Consider the following 25198-nt stretch of genomic DNA (forward strand, 5'->3'; position numbering starts at 1 on the left):
GGGGTAACGCTAGTAATGGTTTGGGGAATGATCATGGCCGGCGGTCGAGACTTGGGTACATGACAACCAGCAATACTCACCCAGGGTCCACACGGGCTTACTGTACTGCACGATCTAGGACTCATAGCAAATTTGTTTGAGCTATCCCGGATATGCCCAGGTGCGGTACTGAACGTGCCTGTGGCTGAAGTAACTTTTCAGCGAAACGAACTAAGACGGAAGGGTCGATGGGCGGCTCGATCTGCCGCTAAAGCGGGACTTCCGAAACCTCGTCATTGTTAGTAATCTACCATCTGAATATATCAGACCCATTCCCAGCAACCAGAGTAAACATACCCTCAAATCTTACAATTGCATATCCTCATGTGTCCCGTACTATATCAGATGCTCGCGAACACATTCGTGCGCTCATCGCGCCGGATACGTCCGTCTGCGCAAACGCTTCGTCTTCGAGGCGCGCGACAGGCGTCGACATTAGCAGAGAACCCACACATCGTATGTACTTCGCGCTGTCAGAAAGGCAACTACTTACCCAATTCAGTACGTACATAAAGATCCGTTCGATCCGAGCAAAAGATTGCTATCACTGCTGCCCACCGAACCTCCCACACCACAACTTGCCATAGGCTCCTGCACCGCGCTCCCTCCAACGCCGCAGAACTTCACCGAGAACCCGCAATTCCTCCCTATCCTCTCCTCCGTGTTCGCGACACATGCTGTCGAAGATCCTTACGTACAATCCCAAGCCGCCGTCTACGCGTCGCCGGGCGGCTTCCACCTCTCACAACCGAATGATGGCGCAGGCGGCGCGAACCACCAAGGCGGAGCGGGAGGTGCAGGCCACGGAGGATGGATACATATCAGTGACTTGAGGAACCCACCAGATTATGGTCGCATCGCGTGGCCGGAGGACATTTTCGGCAGTGTAGAGGTCGACTCCAATGGACAAGTCAGTGGAGGTGATGGAGGCTGGCAGAACAGCGGGACGTACCGGGTTGTGACGAGGGAAGGAATGTGAGTATACCCCCCGAGGCGGAACATGCGAGCACGTTGCTAACACACAGACAGTCTCGGATTGACCGACTTCATGCGCGGAAAGATGGTAGAGAAGCTACTAGATTTAGAAAGGCAGATCAAGCGGAACTCGTAACGTAACGAACGACACGACGAAGGAATATACCCAGGAGGAAGTAGCGCGACTTATCAGAGTCGTTCGTAATCGAAATGTACATGCATAATCAGCCTATGGCCAGCCAGTCTATGGGGTATCTAAACACACACAACCACTTCACACCTACACCATTCTCCCGCCATCGCGTGAACTATCTCATCCTACATCCCAGTCCCTCAGCTTAGTTCGCCCCTCTCCAGCCTCTCCAAAAACTCTTTGCTGAATTTAACACACTGCTCATACGCAATCCTAAACCCATCATCACCCCCGTAATACGGATCATCAATCTCCTCGCCCTTCTCTCCTCTCCTCCCTTTCCTCATCTTCCCCCCAAACTCGCCAAACAGCATAACCCTCCCCAAACTCTCCTCATCCACATCTGCCTTCTTCAACTCCCTCTGCCTTAACGCCTCTAAGTCCGCTAGATTCTCATCATCCATGGCGAGTATGTAGTCGAACTTCTCCAAGTCGCTTCTGGGGGAGAATTTGCGTGCGGAGTGACGGTAGGAGGTTATGCCGTTTTTGCGGAGGGTCGCCATGGTGCGGGAGTCGGGGCTGGAGCCGAGGTGGTAGGCGCCGGTGCCGCAGGAGTCGATTGTGGAGATGAGGGGGTGTGGGGGGTTGGTGGTGAGGGATTGGAAGACGCCTTCTGCCATTGTTGAACGGCCTGTGGGGTGTTAGAGGGTGGACGTGAGGATATGGGGGAGAGAAGGCGCACAGATGTTTCCTAGGCAGACGAATAGGACGGAGACGGGTTTGGGGGATTTAGAATCGCTCATCGTGGTGTTTTGGGATATGTCTCGGCCGGTTGCGTGCTTGGTGGATGGGAGGGTTTGTCTATGCTTGAGCCTGGTGGAGCTACGAGCGATCTGAGAGGATCTGGGGACGGCGGAGTATCATCGGGATTAGCCTCGTCAGGTAAAGTGATTTCTCACAGCAAGCCTGGCCATTTCCACTCGCAATAGACTAGATGACATTGCAAGCTGATACACTTAAAGTGTACCTACTGACAATGTCGCAAAAGTAAATCAACTGCACAGCGATGCAGCATTCCTCTACATGGTTGGTGTGCTCCGCCGCAACATGACGTGGGATCGACAGGAACATTGCTCGAGCACGTCGTACGCGATACAGACGATCATCCGTGCATTACAAATCTGGTATGTTTACGGATTGAGGGGTCAGATTGCTTTTGCTACATACGCGTAGGCTCGAGCGGTGTGATGTAACCCTCGACAAGGACACCCACTCTTGCACTACGGCAACAAACATTTGCGATGAGCAGATGACTTGTCACTTCGGCTGTGTGGGGTCGCCGAAGTCGTTGAAGCTGCTAGAGCCGCATCTGCATGTGCCTCATGACTTGCTGGGATACCAGGTGCAAACTGACAGAACTGAGAAGATGACGGCGACAGGAAGCAACCGCCATGTCATCTTGTCAACATGTACTCGCAGCTAACTATCGATAGCGATAATCTCCGGCACTTTCACACCCGTTGATAACCTAAAGCTTTGACGGAAATAGATTCGGGCTTCGTAATAGCAGGGCTGTGAAGTGTGGCGCTCCCCGCGATTGCGCAGCGAGTGCTTGCTTGGCAGCTGCTCAGGTGGACGTGAATGTGCGAACCCTCGAGGAGCGAGCCTTTCATTGCTGAACTCAATCCCAGCATCTTCATCTCTATTGACTTTGAGGCCCCAGTCGCGCATTGTGAAGAAGCCGGTTACTTGCGCTTTCTTACATCATTCCCTACCCGCCGTTGCTCCACGCAACCGACTCGGCGCGTTTCCGACCCACCAAACTGCACCAGACGTATCTGAAACACGGGCATATACCAGTCGCTATTCCCTCGACGCCTATACGATAGCACACCACAACCGTCGCATCTTTTAGCCTTTTCGCTGGGCAACCCCTTGTATTTGTGTTTTGGCTTGTTCAGCCGTCCGTCGCATTGCCGCAGAAAGATCGAAGGCGCAGCACCAACCAGAAACACACCACCATGTCATACAACCGATTAGGTGAGTAGCCTCCTAGCGGATTCGCGGTCGCATGGTTGCGGCCAGTCGATCTTGACACTTTCCACGAACCGCCAAACAGGCCTTCTGCCATCCACGAGGTGCCTCAGCTGTCAGCCAGACTAACGGTATTGCAAGGCGCACCAGGTGGTAGCGACGACCCGTACGAGATGGACCCACGAAGAAACAACGGGCGGACTCCTTCGCCAGGCCAGCCTCTCCGTGGCTATCAACTAGAAGACCGCTATGCTTCACCACAGCCTTCGGGCATCCTCGAGATCCCTATGGGACCCAACCCAGCAGCAGCTTCCGGCGACCGCTTGCCATTACAACCAAGTGTATGTATCGCACCACGAGAACCAATATGGGTCAAGCAGCGAGATCAGCAGGCTAACACCCGAACAGTACTCAGTAGAAAACATTCCCTACGCAGCAGGCAACTATCACGACGATTACGACCCACGACCGCAACGACACGACTCGGACTACTCCCTCGATCCCCAAGCGCATCACGATGCCTACTACAACCAGCCTTACGACCCAACTCCACACCACGACGAGAGCCCAGGCGCGGGCTACGGAACACAGCCAACACACTACTGGCAAGATGAGGATATGAACAGACCCATGATACACGGCGCCAATTCATATGGCCCAGATCCTCATGATCCAGAGGACATGGACCCAGAGAACCCGTTTCATGATGAACCTGCGCCTACACCAAGCCCCGCCCCAATAAAGCGATGGAAGACCGTCAAGGAGGTCCAATTGTTCAAGGGCAACTTGGTGCTCGATTGCCCGATTCCACCGCGGTTACTGAACCAGGTTCCGCATGCACAGCCCCCAGAGCGTGACGAATTCACCCATATGCGCTACTCGGCCGCCACATGCGACCCTGCAGACTTCGACGCGGAGCGCTTCACTTTGCGCCAGAAGCTTTTCGCAAAGCCAAGGCATACCGAGCTGTTCATCGTTATTACCATGTACAACGAGGAAGACGAACTGTTTGCGCGGACAATGATTGGTGTCATCAAGAACATTGAGTACATGAACTCGCGAACCAACAGCAAGACGTGGGGCAAGGACGCGTGGAAGAAGATCGTAGTCTGCGTCGTCAGCGATGGTCGTGCCAAGATCAACCCGCGGACCCGCGCCGTACTAGCAGCGCTCGGTGTCTACCAGGACGGCATCGCCAAGCAGCAAGTCAACGGCAAGGATGTGACTGCCCATATCTACGAGTACACCACGCAGATGACGCTCGACATCAAGAAGGGTGTTGTCGGTGTCAAGAAGGGCAACACTCCAGTACAGATGCTCTTCTGTCTCAAGGAGAAGAACCAGAAGAAAATCAACTCACATAGATGGTTCTTCCAGGCCTTTGGAGCTGTGCTGGATCCTAATGTCTGTGTGCTTATCGATGCTGGTACAAAGCCTGGCAAAGACTCTGTCTACCAGCTATGGAAGGCATTCGATCTTGAGCCAATGTGCGCAGGTGCTTGTGGTGAAATCAAAGCCATGTTGGTGTAAGCTTGCTTTCATACCCTATTACTAAGTCCTAGCTAACATCTACCAGCCATGGTAAGAAGCTTTTGAACCCGTTGGTAGCGACGCAGAACTTTGAGTACAAGATGAGCAACATTCTGGACAAGCCTCTTGAATCAGCGTTTGGTTTCATTTCTGTGCTTCCTGGTGCTTTCTCGGCCTACCGTTACGTTGCGCTTCAGAACGACAAGACTGGACAAGGACCACTGGAGAAGTACTTTGCCGGTGAGAAGATGCACGGCGCCAACGCTGGTATCTTCACAGCCAACATGTACCTGGCTGAGGACCGTATTCTGTGTTTCGAGTTGGTCTCCAAGAGGAACTGCCATTGGATCCTGCAGTACGTCAAGTCTGCTACCGGAGAGACGGATGTACCGACCACCATGGCCGAGTTCATCAGTCAACGTCGTCGTTGGTTGAACGGATCCTTCTTCGCTGCTGTCTACGCCCTGGCCCACTCTTTCGACATCTTCCGCAGCGATCACTCTTTCTTGCGCAAAACCATGTTCCTCGTTGAGTTTGTCTACCAAACTATCAGCATGATCTTCGCCTGGTTCGCGCTCGGTAACTTCTTCTTGGTCTTCCGCATCCTCACTGCTTCCTTACAAAACGAACTCGGTACCGCGGGTAAAGTTCTCTTTATCGTCTTCGAGTGGCTCTACATTGCTGTTCTGATAACATGTTTCATTTTATCACTCGGGAATCGGCCCCAAGGTTCCAACAAGTGGTACATGTCCATGGTCTACTTTTGGTGCATCATCATGGCATATCTCATGTTCGCGTCCATCTTCATCACCGTTCGCTCCGTTCAAGGACAAATCGAAACCAACGGCGGCTTCAACGCGGCAGATCTTTTCAAGGATAAGATCTTTGCTACATTGATCATATCACTGCTGTCGACGTACGTCATGTGGCTAGTGGTCTCCATCATCTTTTTGGACCCATGGCACATGTTCACTTCTTTCTTCCAGTACCTGCTCATGACACCCACCTACATTAACATTCTCAACGTCTACGCCTTCTGCAATACTCACGATATCACCTGGGGTACGAAAGGAGACGACAAGCCGGAGAAGCTTCCTTCAGTCACCACCAAGGCTGACGGTAAAGCGGATATCCAGGCGCCAACTGACGATGCCGATCTCAACACCCAATACGAGACTGAACTCCGCGTCTTCAGCGCAAAGTGGAAGGAAGAGAAGAAGGTGCCATCAGCCAGCGAAAAGCAAGAAGACTACTACAAGGGTTTCCGATCTGGTGTCGTGCTCTTCTGGATGTTCTGCAACTTGGGTCTATCAGCCTTGGTCCTGCAGTCGGGTGGCCTGGAGCTCACCGTCAGTAGTCCCGACGAGGCTCAAAAGAAGCAGAACGACGCTGCCACCATCTATTTGGCGGTAGTACTGTACAGTGTTGCCGGTTTGGCTGCTTTCAGATTCATTGGAGCCATGTGGTTCTTGGTTGTGCGAATGGTAAGTGACACCTATTAGACATTCAGTCACGGTTATCCAACATATACTAACAATATCTTAGTTCCGCGGTGTATGATCGGTCATTGTTCTACGTTTGACGTCATTACTTGGAGTTCAGGTACTGGGTTGGGTTAAGCATGTTGCCGTGAAGGCATTCGGCCTCTTCGTTGTGAGGTTCATGACATGATACCAGCTTCTGGGAAAGCACGCGACCTTGGCGTGTAGGATGAGTGTTTACGTATTTCATGAGCCAAATGCCTTTCAATGTCTTTGCCTTATCATCTATGCTCGTGTTCATGATCTCATCGTTGCTCCTACTCTTTTCGGTAGGCGATTCTCTCACTGTCGTCCCAAAGCGGCCTTCGTCACGTTACTTTCTCTTCAAACCCAAGTACTCACTTCACCTTCTCTTACTGCATTGGCATGTAGTGAGACTTCCCGTGTGCGGTACACCTCTCTTTCCTCTTGCCGACACTCATCTTCCCTTTCTGCTTCACCTTCACCTGTGTCGTCATCGCTGAGTTTCAGCACGGGCCTGCCGCGTATATCAACAGAGCAGTTGCGCCCACAACACCAATTTTTCAACCCCGACACTCCATCTTCCCTCTTTCAAGTTCTCTCTATCTCCGCTCACAATCGCATTCATCTGCTCAATTCGACGTCAACCTTTGCTTCGCCGACAACCGCAGCTATGAGCTGGGACGATACTGGTGCGACTGCAGGTTTGTGACACCGCGACTTCCCCCAGCCTGTACTAACATGACAACAGGCGGTGACTCTTCATGGGACCCTGCCCCTGGTGATGATTCTGGCGCCGACGCTGGTGCTGGAGATTCTTGGGGTGGTGGTGACGCCGGCGGTGGTGGAGGTGATGCTGGCGATGACGGCTGCCGAATGTAAGCAAAACACGATCCGACCATACAGCCTGGCTACTGTAACGATACTGACACATTCTATAGCTGCAAGCAGACCGGTCACTTCGCTCGCGACTGCCCTGATAAGCCTGAGGGCGGCGGAGGCGGCCTCACTGGCGAGTGCTTCAACTGCGGCCAAGTCGGTCACAACAAGGCGGATTGTACCAACGAGCGTGTCGAGCGCCCGTTCGATGGCACCTGCAAGCTTTGCGATCAACAAGGTCACCGTGCTGTCAACTGCAAGTCCCGTCGCATTGTCAACTGGTCTGGCGTCCCCGAGATGGATGATGAGGCTGCCTGGATCGCCCTCATCGACGCGGCCAAAGCCAAGGACCTCGATGTCTTCCGTGTCTGCTTGAAGGCATACGCTCGCGCTACCATGGATGCCTTCAGTCTTCCGGGCGTCGAGGAAGCTCTCCGCGAAGATGGACTTGCAGTCTTCCTCATCGCCAAGGAGCAGGAAATCGCCCCCAACATGACCATCATCGACCTCATCGGTAACCCTGATTGCAAGTTCGTCCTCTCTATCCAGTTCTCTGCCAAGCCCCGTCGCGCCAAGATGGCCACAGGCTGGCCCAAAGATCCCGCCGAGAACATGGAGCGTCTTGCATCATGTGGCTACGTCCAGGATTGTGGTGTCCCGATGTGCGGTAACTGTGGTGAGCTTGGTCACGTACGCAAGCACTGCAAGCAAGAGCAGGCTGAGCGCGAGAACACTGCTCCCGAGATCCAGTGTGTCTACTGCAAGGAGAACGGCCATCGCGCACGCGACTGTCCCAAGGAGCGCATCAACCCATACGCCTGCAAGAACTGCAAGCAGGAGGGTCACAACTCCAAGGAGTGTCCCGAACCTCGTTCTGCTGAAGGTGTCGAGTGCCGCAAGTGCAACGAGACCGGTCACTTCTCCAAGGATGTAAGTACACTTGTCTAACAACCCGTCTCTAGTCCTTGCTAACGACCACAGTGTCCCAACGTTGCCGCCCGGGCCTGCCGAAACTGTGACTCCACCGAGCATATGGCCAAGGACTGTGATCAGCCCAAGAACCCTGACAAAGCCCTCTGCCGCAACTGCGAGAAGACCGGTCACTTCTCTCGCGACTGCCCCGAGCCCAAGGACTGGTCCAAGGTCAAGTGTAACAACTGCCAAGAGATGGGTCACACCATCAAGCGCTGCCCGCAGCCGGTTGCCGAGGACGGTGGTGATGGCGGTGGTGGCTGGGGCAACGATGCCTCTGGCGGCGACACTGCTGCTGCCGCTGGTGGAGATGCTTCTTGGGGTGATGCTGGCGGCGCGACTGGTGGTGGCGGCTGGTAAACGGTCTCATCTATCTCGACACAGGCGACTATGGTATGAATGAAGGGTGAAAAAATGCGTGTCAGCATGCTTCTGGTAGCGAATTGAGTACGTGGTGGCTTTGGCTGCCCAGATTTCTCTAGCTACAAAATATGATCAACTTAAAGGTTCACACCTGGCCGTAGTGACCCATGCATTCTCGCAAGGTTTGCTTGACTCTCTTCAGCCCCTTGCACCCACTTCGGATAGCGGTCGTTGTACCAATTCGATATACCATCATCTTCACCGCTCGCAATGGCATCCGCAAGACTCAAGCCGTCGATGATTGAAGCGTTTGCTCCATTACCTCCCAAAATAGGCTCTGCATGTGCTGCATCACCCAACAGACACACGCCGCTCTTCGCGAGCAAGTCATGCAATTCAGGCAACGGCGTAGACGTCGTCCGCATCAGCCAATGCAATATCCTATCGCTGCGCATACTCTGCACGTCAACCATCGCCGCGTAAGGATAACCAAAGATCTTCTGAGCGCGGACTTCTTTGAAAAACTCCAAAGGTATCTTGTCAGCCGCATTCGTTGACCTAGCAGGATTAAACAGCGGATCCGTCTCCCCACGCGCCTTCCGCGAGTAGATCCAACTAACCCCCACCTTCTTATCCTCCTTCTTATCCACATTAACAGTAAGCACTACATCCCCTTTGTTCGTCTGCCAAACGTTCCTCCCTTGGTTTCCCTCCGCCCTGCCCCCAAAGATACTGTTGAAGTCCTTCCGCATGATACACCTCTTCCCGTAGTACACAGCATAAGGCAAAACATCCACTCTGGACTTCTCCGGCAGCAGCAGTTTGCGTATACTGGAATGCACACCATCAGCGCCTACGACGAGTTCCCCGCCCTCCCACATCTCGCCATTGGCAAAGCGCAATCTCGGTCCCGTGGGCGTGCTATTGACTTGTTGGAGGGAATAGCCCAACCGGATATCCAGGTCTTGACCTAGCAAATCTTCGAACTTCGCGCGGTTGGCGCGGAAGGAGGTGGAGGTGTCGTATAAGCCGCCGTGGCTGGGTATGTCTATGTTTTCGCCATGTTTGCCTTCGCCGCCGTCTTCGGCGTCAATGGCGACGTGGGCTTTGAACGCTGTGTCCGAGAGATTTAGGATTTCCAATAAGGGCTTGTAGGCGGTGGAGTGCAGGGTGATGGCGTAGTTGAAGCCTCGCCGGTTTGGAGGCGCTTTGTCGAAGACTATGCTGGGGATGCCGCGGTGGAGAAGGCTGCGGCTTAGGGTTAGGCCCGCTATGCCCGCGCCGATTATGGTGATGGGCTGTTTGGGCATGGTTCTGGGGGCATTTGGGGAGGGAATGGTAGGTTGTTTTATTCTATTGGGGGTGTTAGTAGGATGGCGATAGCGGATGGGGATGACTTGTGGTGATCGGACCAATCAGCGGGCTGCAGAATGTGGGTACAGGTACGAGTCAGTCCACGGCTCTATCAATTTCTGAGCATCCATACACTCAGTATGGTCAAGTCATGATCATCGAGCATCACCAATACCAGGAAATTTCGCGTATTTTGGAATTGGTAGAATTGTTCATTAGACATACACCACAATGGTGACGCTCTACAAGTAAATGTAGCACAGCGGCTCTCCATCTAGTGTGCTCATCATATCCTCGATAGTTGTAGGGTCCAGATTGAGGTAGTTCATCTCAATAGGGTCGTCAAGCCTAGCGTCACGGCTGGGTGGCTGGTTGAAGATGGTGATGGTGCCAGCAACGGACTTGGCTTGGTCGAGATGGAGCGCCTGCCAGAGCCACCATACGCGGTCCACCATTGCGTGGTGTAGGAAGAAAGCAGGGTCGTTGGGGCTGCTGAAAACATCACCGCCGTCACCTCCAATTGCGAAGTGGCCTGCGCCGTGCATACCGAGGAAGCCGTCAGGGAAACGTCCCTGGAGCTCGTCCTGGAAGCGTCCAACGTTCTTGGAGGCCGTTCCAAGGGTGACGTTGTAGAGGTTCTCAAAAGTCATCCATGTGGAGGATGCGTATGAGGTGAGATCTCTCTTTGCGCAACGTGGGTTCCATTCGAGTGGCGATTTGACGGGTACCTCGCCAGCCATTGCTGGAGAGACGGGACCAAGGTTGATTTGCAAGCTGAATTTGTTAGAAATGTCGCATACTATAGGGCTGAGATCCCGGACTTACTTCTTGAACGGACCATCCTTTATGCAGCCACCTCCTGCGCCAGAAGGCAGCGCAATCGTGCCTTTGCCGCCTGCACTTCCATTGTGCTTCACATACTCTCCATCGCCGCCCATGCTTGTCGCTGAACCATCAAAGACAGGGTGCTTGGTCAGGTCATCTGTGTGGGCGAACCAGTTCCAGTAGGGCTGGTAACCTTTGTATCCGCATTCTTCTCGGAGCGCCTTCTCGTAGCCATGTACAAAGTACCTGTGCCAACTCAAGAAGTTACCGGTTCCGTGGATCGTTAACGTTTGGTTGATATGTTGTGCGACAAAGTCGTCGTAGCGAGTCTTTGCACCAGGTACCAGGGTGGGATCGGATTGAGATGGAGCATCGAACATGCACTGTACGGCACTGATGTATGCTTTTCGCTCTTTCGCACTCATGATAGCCCTTGCGCGTGTGTTAGTCTTACTGCTCAAAGAGATGCTTGAGGTTCTTACCAATCCTTGCGAACAGAAGCATTGAAGATAGAGCAGCTACCTCTTTTCTCGAGAGTACCATTCTTCTCCGCAGCCTTGAGGTTTTCAAGAGCCTGGTTCTGAAGATCCGAAAGCAAGTCCCTCTTTTCAACTGCTAGAGATTGGGCAGCACCGGCGAATGCCAGAAGGGCAGTTGGAAGGCCGGATAGACGCATCTTGTTTGACGTTGAGTGAACGAGAAGGGTAATTGAGAACGACTTCCGTTGCTTGGCTGAGCGATGAGAAAGTCCATGTGTGGTGGGGGGTATGCCTTTTAATATGCTTGACTGCCGATACCGCGCCACCGAGGAGCACCTCAAAGCTCTACAGACGCATGCAGAGACTGGGGTCGGACACTTATAGCCGAAGAGGCGACCACAGGCTATCTCGACTGGAGCCTGCGGATGAGGTGAGGACTGCTAGTCATGGTCGCTGACGGGCGACATTCTAGATGTAGCTGAGGATTTTGGTTGCCTTAGTTAGCATAAACCCGGTGTGCTGTGCGGCGCAAAGGCCAATTGTGGTATTCCCGAGTGGCATGAGCCGGTGGGTGTGATCTGCGAGGTACGAAGGGTTTGCAGATGCAATCTGCAAGACACCATCCCTTGGTCTTCGAAGTGGCATGTACCTGTGAGCTCGCTGGATTGGTCTTGATCATGTAAGCCTGTTCGAGGTGTAGAAGCCACCTAGTGATCCTCTCGGATTCTCTCTACTTGCCGTGCGGGAAAGTGATTCTCAATGCGAAGGACATTGCTGAATGAGAGAGGCCCACCGTCGCTAAGCGAGTATTCGCAGGATCGACGCACGGGTAACATGCTCGTGGGCTTCATGAGCTGCGAGCACGACATCGATTGCTCACACGTGGTACACGTGGTCGGAAGATCTTATGTACCGACGCAGGTTTGTGATTACTGTATACATAGGGAATGAAGGGTTTGGGGGATGATCTTTCCATGTGTTGACGCTGAGATTCCGAAATTCCCGAATCCTATGCGAGCGGGCCACTCTATCGAAAAGGATCGCGGCGACATGTTGGGTCGTCCCACAGAGGCTAGATGCTGCAGGTGCCCTGGTGGTGAGATAGCTACGCCGCAGCCGTGAGCGCCAGCTGGATCGTGCGTCGCGGCTCGACCGCCTCGAACGCCGCGTCCCGTGTGGGACGGCACACTAGCAACATTGCCATTCTCCCGAGGTTCCGAAGCCTCACTCTGCAATACTATCTGTTTCGCTCTGCCGCCTCCGGTACCTTCACATATCAATGTTAGGATGATCAATAAGGAGCGCAAAAGTCGACATGCAGAGGAATCGTGGCATTCGTCTTCTTCGGTAGAACTCCCGAAGAGAGCGACTCGAGTCTTCCATGAATCCTTCCACGGGAACACGCGAACCCCTTACATGTCAACAGCTCCAGGCTCTACTATCGTACTAGGACCTCTGATAATGTCTTCTCGGATATGGTACCACATATGGGCTGTGAAGGATCGCGGCGTCGCTAGGGTGTAGGAGATTTAACCTACCTGTTGCCGGTTCCGAGGACACTCCAACTGGGATCAGGCTACTGCGAGTGTGCCTCCGCCAATCACATCACCAATGTGACATGGTTGTTCCGTCGCAAAACGTACATACAACGCACGCGAGGTGGCGAACGGAAGTTGGCCATCGCCGAAGGAGTACTCGTTTTCTGACCCATACTGCTGGGCTCTCGATTAGAAACCAACTGCGTGAAGAGGGTATGCTCCGAAATCCTGAAGGCGAATTGGCGCAAATACACGGCATCTGCTCCCCGAACTCATGGTTCAGGAAGCTGGAACCAGTCACCTGGGTGTCATATGGTGATTTCATGCGAAGCCGCGGCGTAGTCACCCCTAGATGTTCCATAGAAAGCCGTTTTATCCTATAGACGCCAACCTTAGATCTACCTCGCTACGAGCGGCGAGGCGGGAAGACCTGGAGTTTAATTGAGCTTGTGGTTGGTGGTCAAGTTGCATACCTACTTGAACCGCTTTTAACACAGCCTTGCCCTCAAGGCCGCATCTCGTCGTTCTCCAGTCGGATGTTTTGACGGCCTCTCATATTCTTTCTATGCAGTCATGACTGCACCATCATCGCAGGCGGATTTAGATCCTCAATGGGCGGCACAAAGCAACCTTACTCGTTTCCTCGCCCTTACTGGTGTATTCCATATCCTCGCCCTGATCAGCGTCGGTCTTCGTCTTTATGCACGCATAGGCCTGCTTAAATCGCCCGGACGAGATGACTATGTGATCGTCCTAGCTGCTGTGAGTAACTATTCTCTGCTCAAAATCACTGATCTGCAATGCTCACTCCGATAGCTTGGAGCTTTGGTTGGCTGGATCTGCTTCTTCTTGCAAGGGCCCTACGGTCTTGGTCGACACACCGCAACCCTTTCGCCAGATGATAGACGAATCTGGGACCACATCGCCTTTTGGCAGAGCATCATTTCTGCTATGGGCGCGCTCGGATTGTTGAAAATCTCCATTGCTTTCTTCTTACTCCGGTTGAGCAATCACAGATGGTACTCACGCACACTCTGGGCATTGATTGGTGAGTTTCTTGGCTGCTGTATGGCGCTTCCATGGTGTATAGGTCTGACAAGATGCTGTTAGGCTTTGTCATCTTTTATACCGTTCTCGCCTGGCTTACCTTCTTCGTACGCTGCAAGCATTTCTCTGGCTTCTGGGATCCTAAGTACGCACACACTTGCTATCCGTTGAAGTATGTCATGCACTTTGGAATAGCAAACTCAGGTAAGACTGCAATTGCGACGGTGCGAGATCCATTGGCTGATACATTGGTAGCCTTCAACATCTTCACTGATGTTTGCTTCGCCACATTGCCCATACCTATCGTATGGAATCTCCAGATGTCTTCACGGACGAGAATCAGCTTGATAGCTGTACTCAGCTTAGGCTATGTGTAAGCTTATCATATACTCATTGCCCGCATTCCATTGCTCACTGTCTTTTAGTGCGGTGATCATGGGTATTGTCAAAACGGTATATCAACTCACCATCGTCAAAGACAACGACTCGCATTTGTGCGTGATACCCCGATTCTTCAAGTTTGACTGGCTGTTTGACTAACACAACACACAGCAACAACAATGTACGATTCTGGGGCTTGTAAGTATACTTTTCCCGATGAACTACGCTTGCATGTAGCTAGTGCTAACGACTTCTTCTTTCAGTGTTCAGCTCAATGTTGGAATCATTGCCGCCTCAATACCCACGCTAAAGCCACTTTTGCGAAAGATCAGCAAGTCCACGAACAGCAACCAGTACAATCAATTCCATGACGGCGACAAAGCCAGGACCATTGGCAGCGCACCACCTTCCAGACCTCGCAAATCGATCTTGACCACGCTGAGCGGTACACGGACGGACAAAAACGCTGATACCGAGGCATATGAGATGTGGAGGGCGACTGCAGGATCGGCACAAGGCGGGAAGAATGAGATCTATGCTGTCAGCGAAGAGCGCGCAGGAAGTGAGGACTACATTCTTGGAGGACATTCACACGATTCGAAGCAGATCAAATGCACAACAGAGGTGACTATCAACAATGAGGGGACCAATTGCAGGGTCTGAGCCCTTAGATCGGGTGCGCGCAGGCTGAGGGGCTTCCCAGGCCACTGACCGGAAAGTTGTGCCTTCCCTGACAACCACGACAAAAACGATTGTACTATATACTGAGGATTAGTGTTTATACCTACTGTCTCATATGTCTTCTACAATACACGAAAGCAATAACGCAATCCAAATTGGCAGCGCAATCACTGACGGTCGATGACTAACGTCCGAATGGATGGCTATGGATTTGGTGGAAGTTTTCGCCAAGTTTACACCCACGGTTCTGCTCATCACACACGACAGATCAGTGTCGTCAGACTCTCCAAGATTTTAAACAAATCATGACACACTGAATCTTGCACAACCTAGTCCCATGTTGCACTCCATGCATGGACTTTTGGGAGATCATAAGCGAATGCATCGAGCAACAGTACTAAAGTTTGTAATAAGACAGCCAATTTCCGTTCTTCTAGCGATCACATGCTTATAAATATCATCGCAGCGTCCAAACAACTCGAAAGCCAAGGTTCAAGAATAGCGCGAGCCCTTCAAGCATCATATGTGACCAGAAGATTGGCAGTTCAGCAAAACCCTCTATACCTAGGTAGTGTCGACTGATCTTTCTGACAACGACTGGCACCTTGGATGACATGGAGAACTTGGAAGGGCATCATGCGCACAAGAGAAGTGACTGTCCAACACACAGAGAAGGCAGACCAGAGGTGAACATTGGTGCAATGAATTCGAGCTACATAATGAAGATCCAAACAAAAAATACATTGGCATCGTCCCGGATGCAGGTACGCCACATCATTGGCACGGAAGCCAAATTCCCGTACCCACTTTCTTCGATTTCTTTTTCCCAGTACCAAGTTACCAATAGTGTCTACGCTAAAGGTACATGTGCGTCCTGCGTCCGAGTAGTAAAACTCCGGACGACCCTAGGTAGCCGCCGTCAAACCAGATTTGTGCCACACCATCCACACCCGCTTTGCCAAGCCAAATACCCGCTGCCACAGCCACCAAAGTAGTACGAACCATTGTGTCGTATATTCTGCATCCAATCAGATACTCGAACGTAGTTCTCGTAATGATGGCTGACGGAAGGGGCTGTAAGGCTGGGCGAGTGGTTCACGTCATGTAATGGGGTAAGGCTTTCTTGGTTTTGGTACGAAGGAGGCGCGTGAGAGATATCGGGGGCTTGGGGGAAGAGTTGGTAGTGGGTATTGTTAGTGTTGTAGGTAAATGAGAGGTTGGCAGCATCGCACGTCAGATGGGGTGGAGATCGTAGCGCAAGCAGCCTTGCGCGCCTTACTGTGCCGCATGCTGCGAGTTGTGCCGCAACGTGGTTAGTGGGTCTGGTATGTAGCGCGGTACTTGGTCGATGTCAGCAGACCGTGTTGGTGGAGTGCGGCTATGAATGTGCCGTGTTGGCTGTGTGACGATGGGATGGCGATGTCTCTTGACGTGGTCTCCACTTTGCTACAGTCAGCTTTCGCTGGGCACAGTCATGGCACTTTCCAAGGAGAGATGATGAGATGCGAGCGATACAGGCCCTTCGCGATACTGTCATTGATCTCGCATAAGGGATACATCGTACAATGAAGAACATCATGAAGAGAACTACCATTGTTCTAGTATTTGCGAGCGCAATGCAAGCGAACAGCTTTTAGAATTAACCAAAGGACACACCCGATCCTTGTGCACTATAGCCACCAGATGCAAAAAAACGTAAACGCCCATAGCCATGCCGATGCCCAGCAGTAACAACGAAGTCCCACACAGTCGTGTGAACCATGAAAACCAAAGGGTATCGTAGATGTAAGAGATGAAATGAAAGGTTACAAGAAAAGAAAATCCATGCCCTGCCGTAGATCTTGCGGGACGAAAATAGCCGCGCGCGACTAACCTAATTATGGAAAGATCGTAGAAGGCATGAGAAAATGGTAGTGTTCGTAACTGACTCGAAACGAGCGTCGCAAGCTCGGCGCTTATTACTTGGGACCATAGACCCAGTCTGTGAGATGTTAGTGGACTATTCTAGCTGCGTGGGTGTTTCGGGTATACTTACATTGCGCAGCGTACTTGACTTCCCATGTGGCTGGCATGCCTTTGCATGTAGCAGGCTTGTTACCACCGGCAGTCTCGACACGGTAGACGGTGTTGATTCCTCCCTGAGTGATGCCAGTCTTGTGCTGTAGGTATAGCCAGTCGACGGCAGGTAGACCGTTCTTGCCTGGGCATGCGTACGATGGTGCACTGACGTTGCTGATCTTGGCCACTTGGGTCATGGGGAATGGCGTGCTCAGTTTGTCGAAGGCGAATGTTGGTGTGTTCGCTCCTTCTACGTCGGCGAAGAAGTGGTGACCGGTGATATGTTCGTAGCCCTGGAGTCGGAGGCTCATGTCGACTAGCCCAGGAGCCACTTCGTACAGTGAGAGTGCGAGAGGGGTGATAGAGGGAATCTTCCACTTGGCATATGCTTCGTCGTTGAGCTTCGTACCGATATCGTATAGGGTGGCTTGGTGGTTGTTAGCTCCTTTCCTGTCAAGTTGAGTGGGTTCTTACCGAATGCGCCAGTAGTACCAGGAGCCGCGCTCTCATCAGAACCGCAAGTGTAATTTTGTGTGCCGATGCCGAGCACAACGTACTTGAGATCCAAGTCGCCTGGGGCTTGAAGAGCGCTCTGGGGAAAGAGTTTGGCGATCTTGTTGAGGTTACGGGCGGGAGCGTATTGCGGTTTGGCAGGTCTTGGTAGGGCAGCTGCAGTGGCAGATGCGGCAAAGAGCAGTGCCGTAGTGATGGTAGAGAAGAGCATGATAACTGGTTATGATGATACTCAAGGATGAGGAAGTGTCGTTGGTAATGCGATACTCAAGGTTGAGGAAGTGTTGTTGGTAATGCGATATGCGAGGCTGGTATATATACTGCGACCGAGGAGCGATGAAGATGTACTGCGACCGAATGCAAGAGGAGCGATGAAGTGATCGATGATATCAAAATAGAAGTGACGTCCCTTAGTCTTTGCTAGCGTGGAGAACTCGAGGCTGGTATCGTTGTTACACTACCTCTTAGACCAGGCGGTTCGACAGACTTATACTTTCGTCTGTAACCTTCGCGCTTGGCCGTTAGACAGGCCCGCCGGCAAGGGCACGCATGCGCCGCCATGTGTAGGTACATCGGCACGGACCATGATCCTGACCAGATTTCCTACTATTATCCTTGAAGCGATATGCACGCCAAATTGGTGATACCTGGAGGTGGCTTTAGCGTCTCAGGGTAATCCGCTTTCCGCATGTCACCTTGCCGCTCTCGGCATCTGGCTAAAAGGCTTGTGTCTGCTGTAAGCGCTGATACGTGCAATCTTGCGATGAGAAGGCAGGGATGGGCGAGCGATACGATGGGCATTACCTGCCTTCTAGTGAGCCGCATTCCGGTGGCGCTCTTCTATCTTCGTGTTGAGCCTCCATTCGCGCTCCCAAGTCTTGTGAACGTTGGTTTTTGCAGACATGGCCTCCACGCTCATCGCGATGTCTGACAGCGAAACCTCGATTCTGCCTTAGGGAGGCGGCGCAGTTGGCTCAGGCTCGTCACAGTCAACCAACGTCCAACGAAGGATTCTTTAGTTTCAGCATCAGGCCCTCCAGACGAACACCAAACGTCGGCAGAAGTGCCCACAGTTTTGGGGATTGGGTTTGCACTTGCTCGAACGGGAGGTTGGATACCACAACGCCCAGGCCTCCCTGGCCTTCACCCGCCGCCTGTGCGCTGCAGACGCCACGCATCGCACGGCTGATAAATGACCTGATCTGGCCGAACAAAGTCAGTAAATGACCCGATAGCGGCATGCACGCACTATCGAACGCCCCGCTTCAAGCCCAAATGTTGGCTAATTAACTGGGTACTCAACAGAGATTAACGGAAGATACGGCAACCGTGGGTTCTGGAAAGGCGTCCTCAGGTAGCCTTCGGAAGGAGATGCGGCGTGGGTCTCGTGCTCGTCTCATTGCATGCCCAGGTGTGCTTCCGCAAAGTCACCGATGCTACGCACAGCTTCGGTTAGGCGCATCTGCCGAATCTGAAGCTCGTTATGTGCGAGCTTGAGCATCCGTCCTATCCAAAATAGACAGGACTTGTTTCCTTACGCCTAGATCGCGATGTTGGTGTAAGTGAGGGGCTGCGTCCCCAAGCCTGGAAGCTTGCCCTTCGTCTTCGATACCGGCACGCGCACACCGCAAAACTTCCACGGGTGTGGGAGGTGTGCAGCAAAGCCGTTAACCCTGGAGCCCAGAACCAGGTTACCCACGAGCCGCAAAATGCGCTCTAATCGTCTGACGGAGAAATGCCATGGCCTCATTGGCAATAAAAGAGGGGTAATGTTGGCTTATTAGCCTGCTGCAAGGCTATGGAAGCAGCGACATTAGTCTTCTTTCTTTTTCGCATCCACCGTAAGCTGGTGACACACCCGTCTAGCTAGCGAGCATACTCGTGGTGCATTGCGGGACGACGTTGCAGCCGCCACCAGGAAGTCGGTCGGCGTGTTTCGTTTAGACAGGTGAGTGACAGGCCGTGCGGACTCACTGCGGAGAATCTTTCGCAGTGACAACCGTTTCGAAACCCATGAAGTTCGCAGAGTGAGCTGTGTCAGAGCTCAAGCGAACGGTTTCAGCGGTGATCCCGCAGAAGGTGCGACACTTCCCCAGCTCGATGAACGTCGCTCGAACGCTTGCAGGAGGCACCCTTTCATTCCTGAGGCCAAGATGCGAGTGCGCGCGGGATGTTGGGCTCCTGTCAGCATCCTGAAGTGCTTTTCAAACTCTTTGACAGCTCCTGCATTGGCTGCATGGTGGCAGTCGAGACTGTGACACCTACCGTGACGGCAATCGTCTCCCGTTCTGCATTCGTTTGCCTAGCCCTGCTTCTGGATAAACCGGCATGATTTGATACTCCAGATATCGAAGGAGGCCGGTCATGTGCGACTAGGGTAATTGTTGTGCTTGGAGCGGCTATCTGTTTGTCCCGATTACATACAGATTTGAAGAAGACACCCTTCCATAACCCCCCTTCACAAGCACCCCAACGCTATCAGGGAGCCTACATTGGTCCCGCACTTCTCCCTGAACTCTCCAGCCGCCTTTCTGTCGGTACCAGCCTACACTTATGAACTTCCTCCGTTGCTTGCATCGCTCTCGTATCTGTCACGGAAGCTATTTATTAACTGAATGTTCCTGAACAATCTTATGAGTGCGGTAGCCTTGACCTCCGTCTTCCTGATTTCTGCTTTGTCTATACTATCGATTATGTTGTTTAGATCGAAATCTAGTCTAGCTTTGCCGTGTGTGGATTGTATGCGGCGGAAGTACGCTTCTGTATGGCAGTCGTCGTTCTCTTTACTATAGACATGTTCCTACGATTTGCGCTCCAACCGAAGCGTGTCTAGTCGCGTTTTGGTGTATGGGGATTTTTGGAGACGAAAGGCTTCGAACGCCTGTTTCGCCAGGTCGCTCACGGTTCCTTGAGTTGGCCTTCGTGCTCGAACGTAGGTGGTGAGCTGGAAGAAGTTGTTTAAAAAGGTCTTCCAATCGAAAGCGATGGTTTTGTTGTCAAGGTTGATTGATACATCCGTAAGCTGGGCGTTGCCGACATAACCGCTAATCAAAGCTATTTGTCTTGTCTAGTATTGCCTGTCGACTCGCTTCTTGAAGTCTAGGTAGCGAAAGGGGATCAGCTCGGCGAAGGTCTTTTCTAACAAGGGTTTGTACTGCGTCTGATTGTATAGTCTTCGCATATATGCCGCCTCTAGATTTTGTAGTGCCTCTAGATTGCGCAGTTCGTATTTAAATGCGGCTGTGAATTGAGCTCGTAGACTATCCTTAGTGAGACCTTGGAATTCTAGATCTTCGACGTTGCAATCGAATTCATGCAGCCTGTTTTCGTGCATGATTTCTCCCATAGATGCCCAATTGATGCGCAGCTGTGGAAGACGTGTCTTAGCAAATTCGCGTTCGGCTTCAGCCCGGAAGGTTCGCGAGACCTGTCGGCAAATGACCCAAAGCGTGTACTCGTCTTCCACGTGATGGAGGATCTGCGCCCATAGCTCCGCCGGCAGATGAGAACACGGTCGCTGGGTCGTTGTGTGAATTGACCTGATCTTCAGAACGAGAACTTTTGCCAACAAAAGGAAGGACCTGCTCTTCGTTAGATATCCATGCCTACTGTTTTGAGAGTCATCTCAATTACAGTGCACCGGCTGCAACCGTGACCTCTTGCGAGGGCGTCATCATAATCAGTTGTTAGTATTGTCAGTAACGATTTGCTGCGAATGAGATTGGAAAGAAAGAGTAATGAAAGTGGCAAGAAAAGGATTAAAGGTAGTGTTTGTGGGGAAGCGTTTGTTGACGTGGTCAAAGCTCTACTTCACTGACGAAAAGCGCGACGAAGCAAACACGGGGAGATTAGGGTCCTCAGATAAGAAAAGTGACGAGGTGGCGTCCTTTGATGAGTTTGCTTTGGAAGTCTTTACGGGACGGAGAGGCCTCTCCTCTCCTCCTCATCACTGGAGGAGACCAATGCAATCCTGACACTGTCCTGCCGCCTGATCTGTGTTTGTTGGTCCCTGACCAATCTCATAGGGCCTCGATAGAACGCTGACAGTAGATCTGAGAGGTTGAACGCATCGACGATGGCATTGAGTGGTCCAGCGGCAGGACTGCCGTGTTGCTTATACGGTAATGGCGAGAATGCAAAGAGCAAAAGTACGGCGAAAAGTGGCATTTCGCAGGCGAGGATGAGTGACGCAAGACCATTATTGACATCATGGTACGTCATGTACTTTGTAGGTTCAAGCTTTCCGTGGCCTGCAAGCAGCGAAATGATGAACTGTGAGGGTGGTGTCAGTATGTCGTATATATATTGGCTACTTCAGGGGATTGTTGAGCGTACCGATTGGAGAAAATTCAGACCGAGGATGCCCTTGAATGTAACCAGTTTGAGTATGATCCGATGCTTCTGTAGCAACTTCTTGTTGTTCTTGTAGAACCTTAGTGAACAAACGATAGCGGCCGTTGTAGTGTAGCCAATGAGTATCGTGAGCCAGAGATGGGCGAAGTGCACGTCGTTAGATTGCTTGCAGTAGGTACCAGTAGCGAGGGTAACTGCTGTGGAGATCCATATGACGATGCTAGTCGGTATAAACTGGAGTACGCCGTACCAGGTACGCTGCAGAGTGTCAGATAAGGTCTCAAAACTTTTGACAGAAGTGTTAGAATTACCTTGAGCCACATTGGACCATTCACTTTGAGCGCGCCCTTGGCTTTGGCTCCCTCTCCAAACAACCCATCGAATCCTTCCTGATGCGATAGGACAAGATCGCACATGAACAGTAAGAACGACGAAAGTGCGATCGAGCAACCAAAATCGAGTGAAGGGGCTAGGTATTCTCCAATGTCGCTTCGCCAGACAACCAGGAAAGAGAAAAGGGCGACCCATGGTATCAAAAGCATGATCCTGATGATCTGTCGTTGTTGTACGGGGTTCGAGTAGTTGAAGGCGTGAAGTGCGATCAATGCCCCGACGATCAGTGTGCTGAGGATGGCACAGGCACCGGATAAGATCGTTGCGAATTGGTGGAATGTGAGGTTGCCGATGAAGGGAATGATCTGTGGACCATGAGCATCTTCCAATGGACATGTCTTAGAGTCATCGCGCCGCTCGAGATGGTTTCTCGCTCTGAGCATTAAATTATTCATACTCGGCTGTTGATACCTTGCTTGATAGAGCGTGGGAGGTTTCAACAATGATTAGGAGGAAGATAAGACTGGATTGTAATGGTTGAGAAGATCCAAAGATTGTTTTGACGGGGTAATGAACGAATTCATGCTGAGCAGCACGACTTCTATACATATACTTACAGGCCCATCATCTCTCCAGCTCAGCTGGCAAACTCGTATAACGTAGCCACGCTTCAGGCCGCCCGCACATTCGTGGCAGAGCCATACAGACTGTCAAACTCACAACCACCGCTGAGGATGCCAGATAAGGCAAGGAGAAACCATCGCAGCGCATGTAAGCACTGGAGGTAGGCCTTGGCGAGGCTTATGACCGTCTCCACGGTGCTTAGCAGGTGTTGACACGAGTGCAGTATAGCGATGCGGCGCAGCAGCACGATCAGGCAGCGCTACTAGTCACGGGGTGGAACCTGATTCGCAGGAGGAAGATGTGCTTGCGTGGCAGAGCGTAGGGTCTGGCTGAATGGCTGGAGTTCGCAGGGCGAGTTTTATGCGCAAAGTGTACTTAAAGAGGAGGGCGATGCGATTGGGTGATCGAGAGGCTGAGCGGGATGATGCACGTGGATCGTGTTGAGCGCGGCACGGCAAGCGATCTCACATCCACCAAAACGCCGAACGTAAGGATCACGTCCAAAGAATATCTCACAATGTAATAAACCTTGAGCTATCAGTAATCGAGGACGAGTCTGCGGAAGTGGCCGCACATCTTCTGATCGATTCAAAAGCGACTGATGCTACCCTTAGTACATGTTTGTTTTATGTTTCACCAAAGTTGGTGTACAGCCTGGTCTAACATATGGTTGGCAGATGTGATTTCTTCATTCCTAGCGACTGCTCCTGGCTTCTATAGCAAGGATTACGCAGAAGACACCTTGCGTGATTACATCTAATCATCACCACCACCTATCGGACCGCTCACTTGCTTGGCCGATTTCGCAGCAACGATGTCGTCCACCCTGAGCAATAGGCAAGCACTCTCGACGGCAGTCTTGACGCTCTGCTCCTTGACAGCAAGAGGCTCCCAGACGTTGTATGTCCGCATATCGACGACCTTGCCTGCATCGCCATCAATACCCCAGACACTGCCAGTTTGCTTGCCGTCTTCGTAGCCCTCCGCATGCTTCGCGCGCAGTTGGGTGAGCACCTTGATAGGGCTGTTTCCGGAGTTTTGAATAAGTGTGCGCGGGATAACTTCCATCGCTTCGGCGACGGCCTTGTATGGCCATTGTGCGACACCCTCGATCAGCTTTCCTCTCCGGTCTAGACCGACCGCGACGGCCATCTCAGTGGCGCCACCGCCGGGGCAGAGCTTAGGGTTCCAGATGACATTCCTGGCGACACCCATAGCATCATGGAGATTCCGCTCGATCTCGTTCAGGATGTCTTTCGAGGGTCCTCGGAGCAGGACAGTGCATGCCTTCGGGTTTTTGCACTTTGTGAGGAAGGTGAAGTATTCGTCGCCGATCTTGGAGATCTCGAACAGACCGCACTCGGTACCAATGTCTGAAGCGGTAGCTGCGAATACGGAGTTTACGATCGTCGCACCGGTCGCACGCGCGATACGGTTGTTGTCTGTCTTGCGGACTCGGCGGATGGCAGTAATGTCGGCCTTGACGAGGTAGTGCTGTGCGAGATCTATTCGATGTTAGCAAGCGCATGAAAGGAGTGAATCGATGTAACCTACCGCTGACACCCTTCTCAGTAATGACGAGATCAGGCTTGAGAGCGACAATGGCATCGCACATCTGCTTGACCTGCTCCTCCTCGATCTGGAGAATCCTGTTCCAGTCCTCCTCTTTGCTGACCTCAATGTTTGTCTGACTCTCGCCCTTCTTGTACTCCAGTGTGCAGTCCAACAACAGAACACGAGGGTTCTCGATTCTCCGCCTCATCTTTGGGTGTGTGATGTCCTTGTTGACCATAACTCCGTCCAGAACCTCACTGTCTTCGATCTCGCCTCCGGGAATCTTCTCGATACGTGCGTAGCGCTTGATGTCGACCTCCTGCTTTCCAGAGCCGATGTCGAGCGAAACAGTTCGTACTGCCTTCAGTGCCAATCCACACATCAGGTCAGACCACCGCGAAACGAACTTTGTGCCGATGGAGGAGTTGATGATCTTGTACATCTGCTCGTCGTCGTTGACGTCGACTTCGACCGCGATCTCGCTGATGATTTCGAGGGCATCGGCAAGGGCCTTCTTGAAAGCTTGAATGATGACGACGGGGTGGATGTTGCGCTCAAGCTGGGGCAGAGCTTGTGCGAGGATTTCTCCCGCTGTCTGTTGTCAATGTACGCTCCCCAATTTCCCCGCACTATCTACGCACCTAATATGATGACGGTGGTTGTGCCGTCGCCGACCTCTTCATCTTGTGTCCTACTCAGCTCAATCATGCTCTTGGCTGCTGGGTGTGCGACTTCGATTTCTCGGAGAATAGCGTGGCCGTCGTTGGTCAGGACGATACCGCCCATTGGGTCGAGCAGCATCTTCAGCATAGCCTTGGGACCGAGACATGACCTGATGATGTCGGCGACCGTCTTGGCTGCTGTGATGTTGGAAAGTTGAGCTTTGCGGCCAAACTGGCGCTCCCCGCCCGGGGTCTGCGTGTCTGTTGATGTGTTAGTGGGCTGTCGCAGCTTCAGGTGAGCGACTGCACATACTCATGACAACCACTGGCGCCTGCATCTTGACGGTACAGGTCTATAAGCACGGTATAC

General features: G+C 52.3%; 10 protein-coding genes across 10 annotated transcripts; 4 read left to right on the forward strand and 6 right to left on the reverse strand.

Moving 5' to 3' along the window:
• Positions 1–384: 384 nt before the first annotated feature.
• J4E83_003764 (uncharacterized protein) lies at positions 385–1150 on the forward strand (the record flags this gene model as incomplete). The annotated part of the gene is made up of 3 exons (XM_049330697.1): positions 385–495; positions 542–1014; positions 1069–1150. The coding sequence occupies 3 exons, from the start codon at positions 385–387 to the stop codon at positions 1148–1150; spliced, it is 666 nt and encodes a 221-aa protein (XP_049190114.1).
• Positions 1151–1347: 197 nt separating this feature from the next.
• J4E83_003765 (uncharacterized protein) lies at positions 1348–1950 on the reverse strand (the record flags this gene model as incomplete). The annotated part of the gene is made up of 2 exons (XM_049330698.1): positions 1348–1838; positions 1890–1950. 2 exons carry the CDS (start codon positions 1948–1950, stop codon positions 1348–1350), a joined length of 552 nt encoding a protein of 183 aa, XP_049190115.1.
• Positions 1951–3168: 1218 nt separating this feature from the next.
• On the forward strand, positions 3169–6271 carry J4E83_003766 (chitin synthase I; the record flags this gene model as incomplete). The annotated part of the gene is made up of 5 exons (XM_049330699.1): positions 3169–3187; positions 3323–3522; positions 3590–4707; positions 4758–6195; positions 6257–6271. The coding sequence occupies 5 exons, from the start codon at positions 3169–3171 to the stop codon at positions 6269–6271; spliced, it is 2790 nt and encodes a 929-aa protein (XP_049190116.1).
• Positions 6272–6886: 615 nt separating this feature from the next.
• On the forward strand, positions 6887–8424 carry J4E83_003767 (uncharacterized protein; the record flags this gene model as incomplete). Its single annotated transcript, XM_049330700.1, has 4 exons — positions 6887–6917; positions 6965–7091; positions 7155–8022; positions 8074–8424. The coding sequence occupies 4 exons, from the start codon at positions 6887–6889 to the stop codon at positions 8422–8424; spliced, it is 1377 nt and encodes a 458-aa protein (XP_049190117.1).
• A 140-nt stretch (positions 8425–8564) lies between these two features.
• Positions 8565–9737, reverse strand: J4E83_003768 (uncharacterized protein; the record flags this gene model as incomplete). Its single annotated transcript, XM_049330701.1, has 1 exon — positions 8565–9737. The coding sequence occupies one exon, from the start codon at positions 9735–9737 to the stop codon at positions 8565–8567; it is 1173 nt and encodes a 390-aa protein (XP_049190118.1).
• A 285-nt stretch (positions 9738–10022) lies between these two features.
• J4E83_003769 (uncharacterized protein) lies at positions 10023–11281 on the reverse strand (the record flags this gene model as incomplete). The annotated part of the gene is made up of 3 exons (XM_049330702.1): positions 10023–10554; positions 10606–11037; positions 11088–11281. 3 exons carry the CDS (start codon positions 11279–11281, stop codon positions 10023–10025), a joined length of 1158 nt encoding a protein of 385 aa, XP_049190119.1.
• A 2823-nt stretch (positions 11282–14104) lies between these two features.
• On the forward strand, positions 14105–14713 carry J4E83_003770 (uncharacterized protein; the record flags this gene model as incomplete). Its single annotated transcript, XM_049330703.1, has 2 exons — positions 14105–14113; positions 14321–14713. The coding sequence occupies 2 exons, from the start codon at positions 14105–14107 to the stop codon at positions 14711–14713; spliced, it is 402 nt and encodes a 133-aa protein (XP_049190120.1).
• Positions 14714–16722: 2009 nt separating this feature from the next.
• On the reverse strand, positions 16723–17513 carry J4E83_003771 (uncharacterized protein; the record flags this gene model as incomplete). Its single annotated transcript, XM_049330704.1, has 2 exons — positions 16723–17216; positions 17264–17513. The coding sequence occupies 2 exons, from the start codon at positions 17511–17513 to the stop codon at positions 16723–16725; spliced, it is 744 nt and encodes a 247-aa protein (XP_049190121.1).
• Positions 17514–21214: 3701 nt separating this feature from the next.
• On the reverse strand, positions 21215–22431 carry J4E83_003772 (uncharacterized protein; the record flags this gene model as incomplete). Its single annotated transcript, XM_049330705.1, has 3 exons — positions 21215–21574; positions 21638–21913; positions 21967–22431. 3 exons carry the CDS (start codon positions 22429–22431, stop codon positions 21215–21217), a joined length of 1101 nt encoding a protein of 366 aa, XP_049190122.1.
• A 937-nt stretch (positions 22432–23368) lies between these two features.
• CCT3 (T-complex protein 1 subunit gamma) lies at positions 23369–25166 on the reverse strand (the record flags this gene model as incomplete). The annotated part of the gene is made up of 4 exons (XM_049330706.1): positions 23369–24117; positions 24167–24757; positions 24808–25089; positions 25142–25166. 4 exons carry the CDS (start codon positions 25164–25166, stop codon positions 23369–23371), a joined length of 1647 nt encoding a protein of 548 aa, XP_049190123.1.
• Positions 25167–25198: the final 32 nt, after the last annotated feature.

The sequence above is a fragment of the Alternaria metachromatica genome (genome assembly GCF_023757995.1).
Source record: "Alternaria metachromatica strain BMP 0045 chromosome Unknown scaffold_6, whole genome shotgun sequence".
In the NCBI taxonomy this organism is placed as follows: Eukaryota; Fungi; Ascomycota; class Dothideomycetes; order Pleosporales; family Pleosporaceae; genus Alternaria; species Alternaria metachromatica.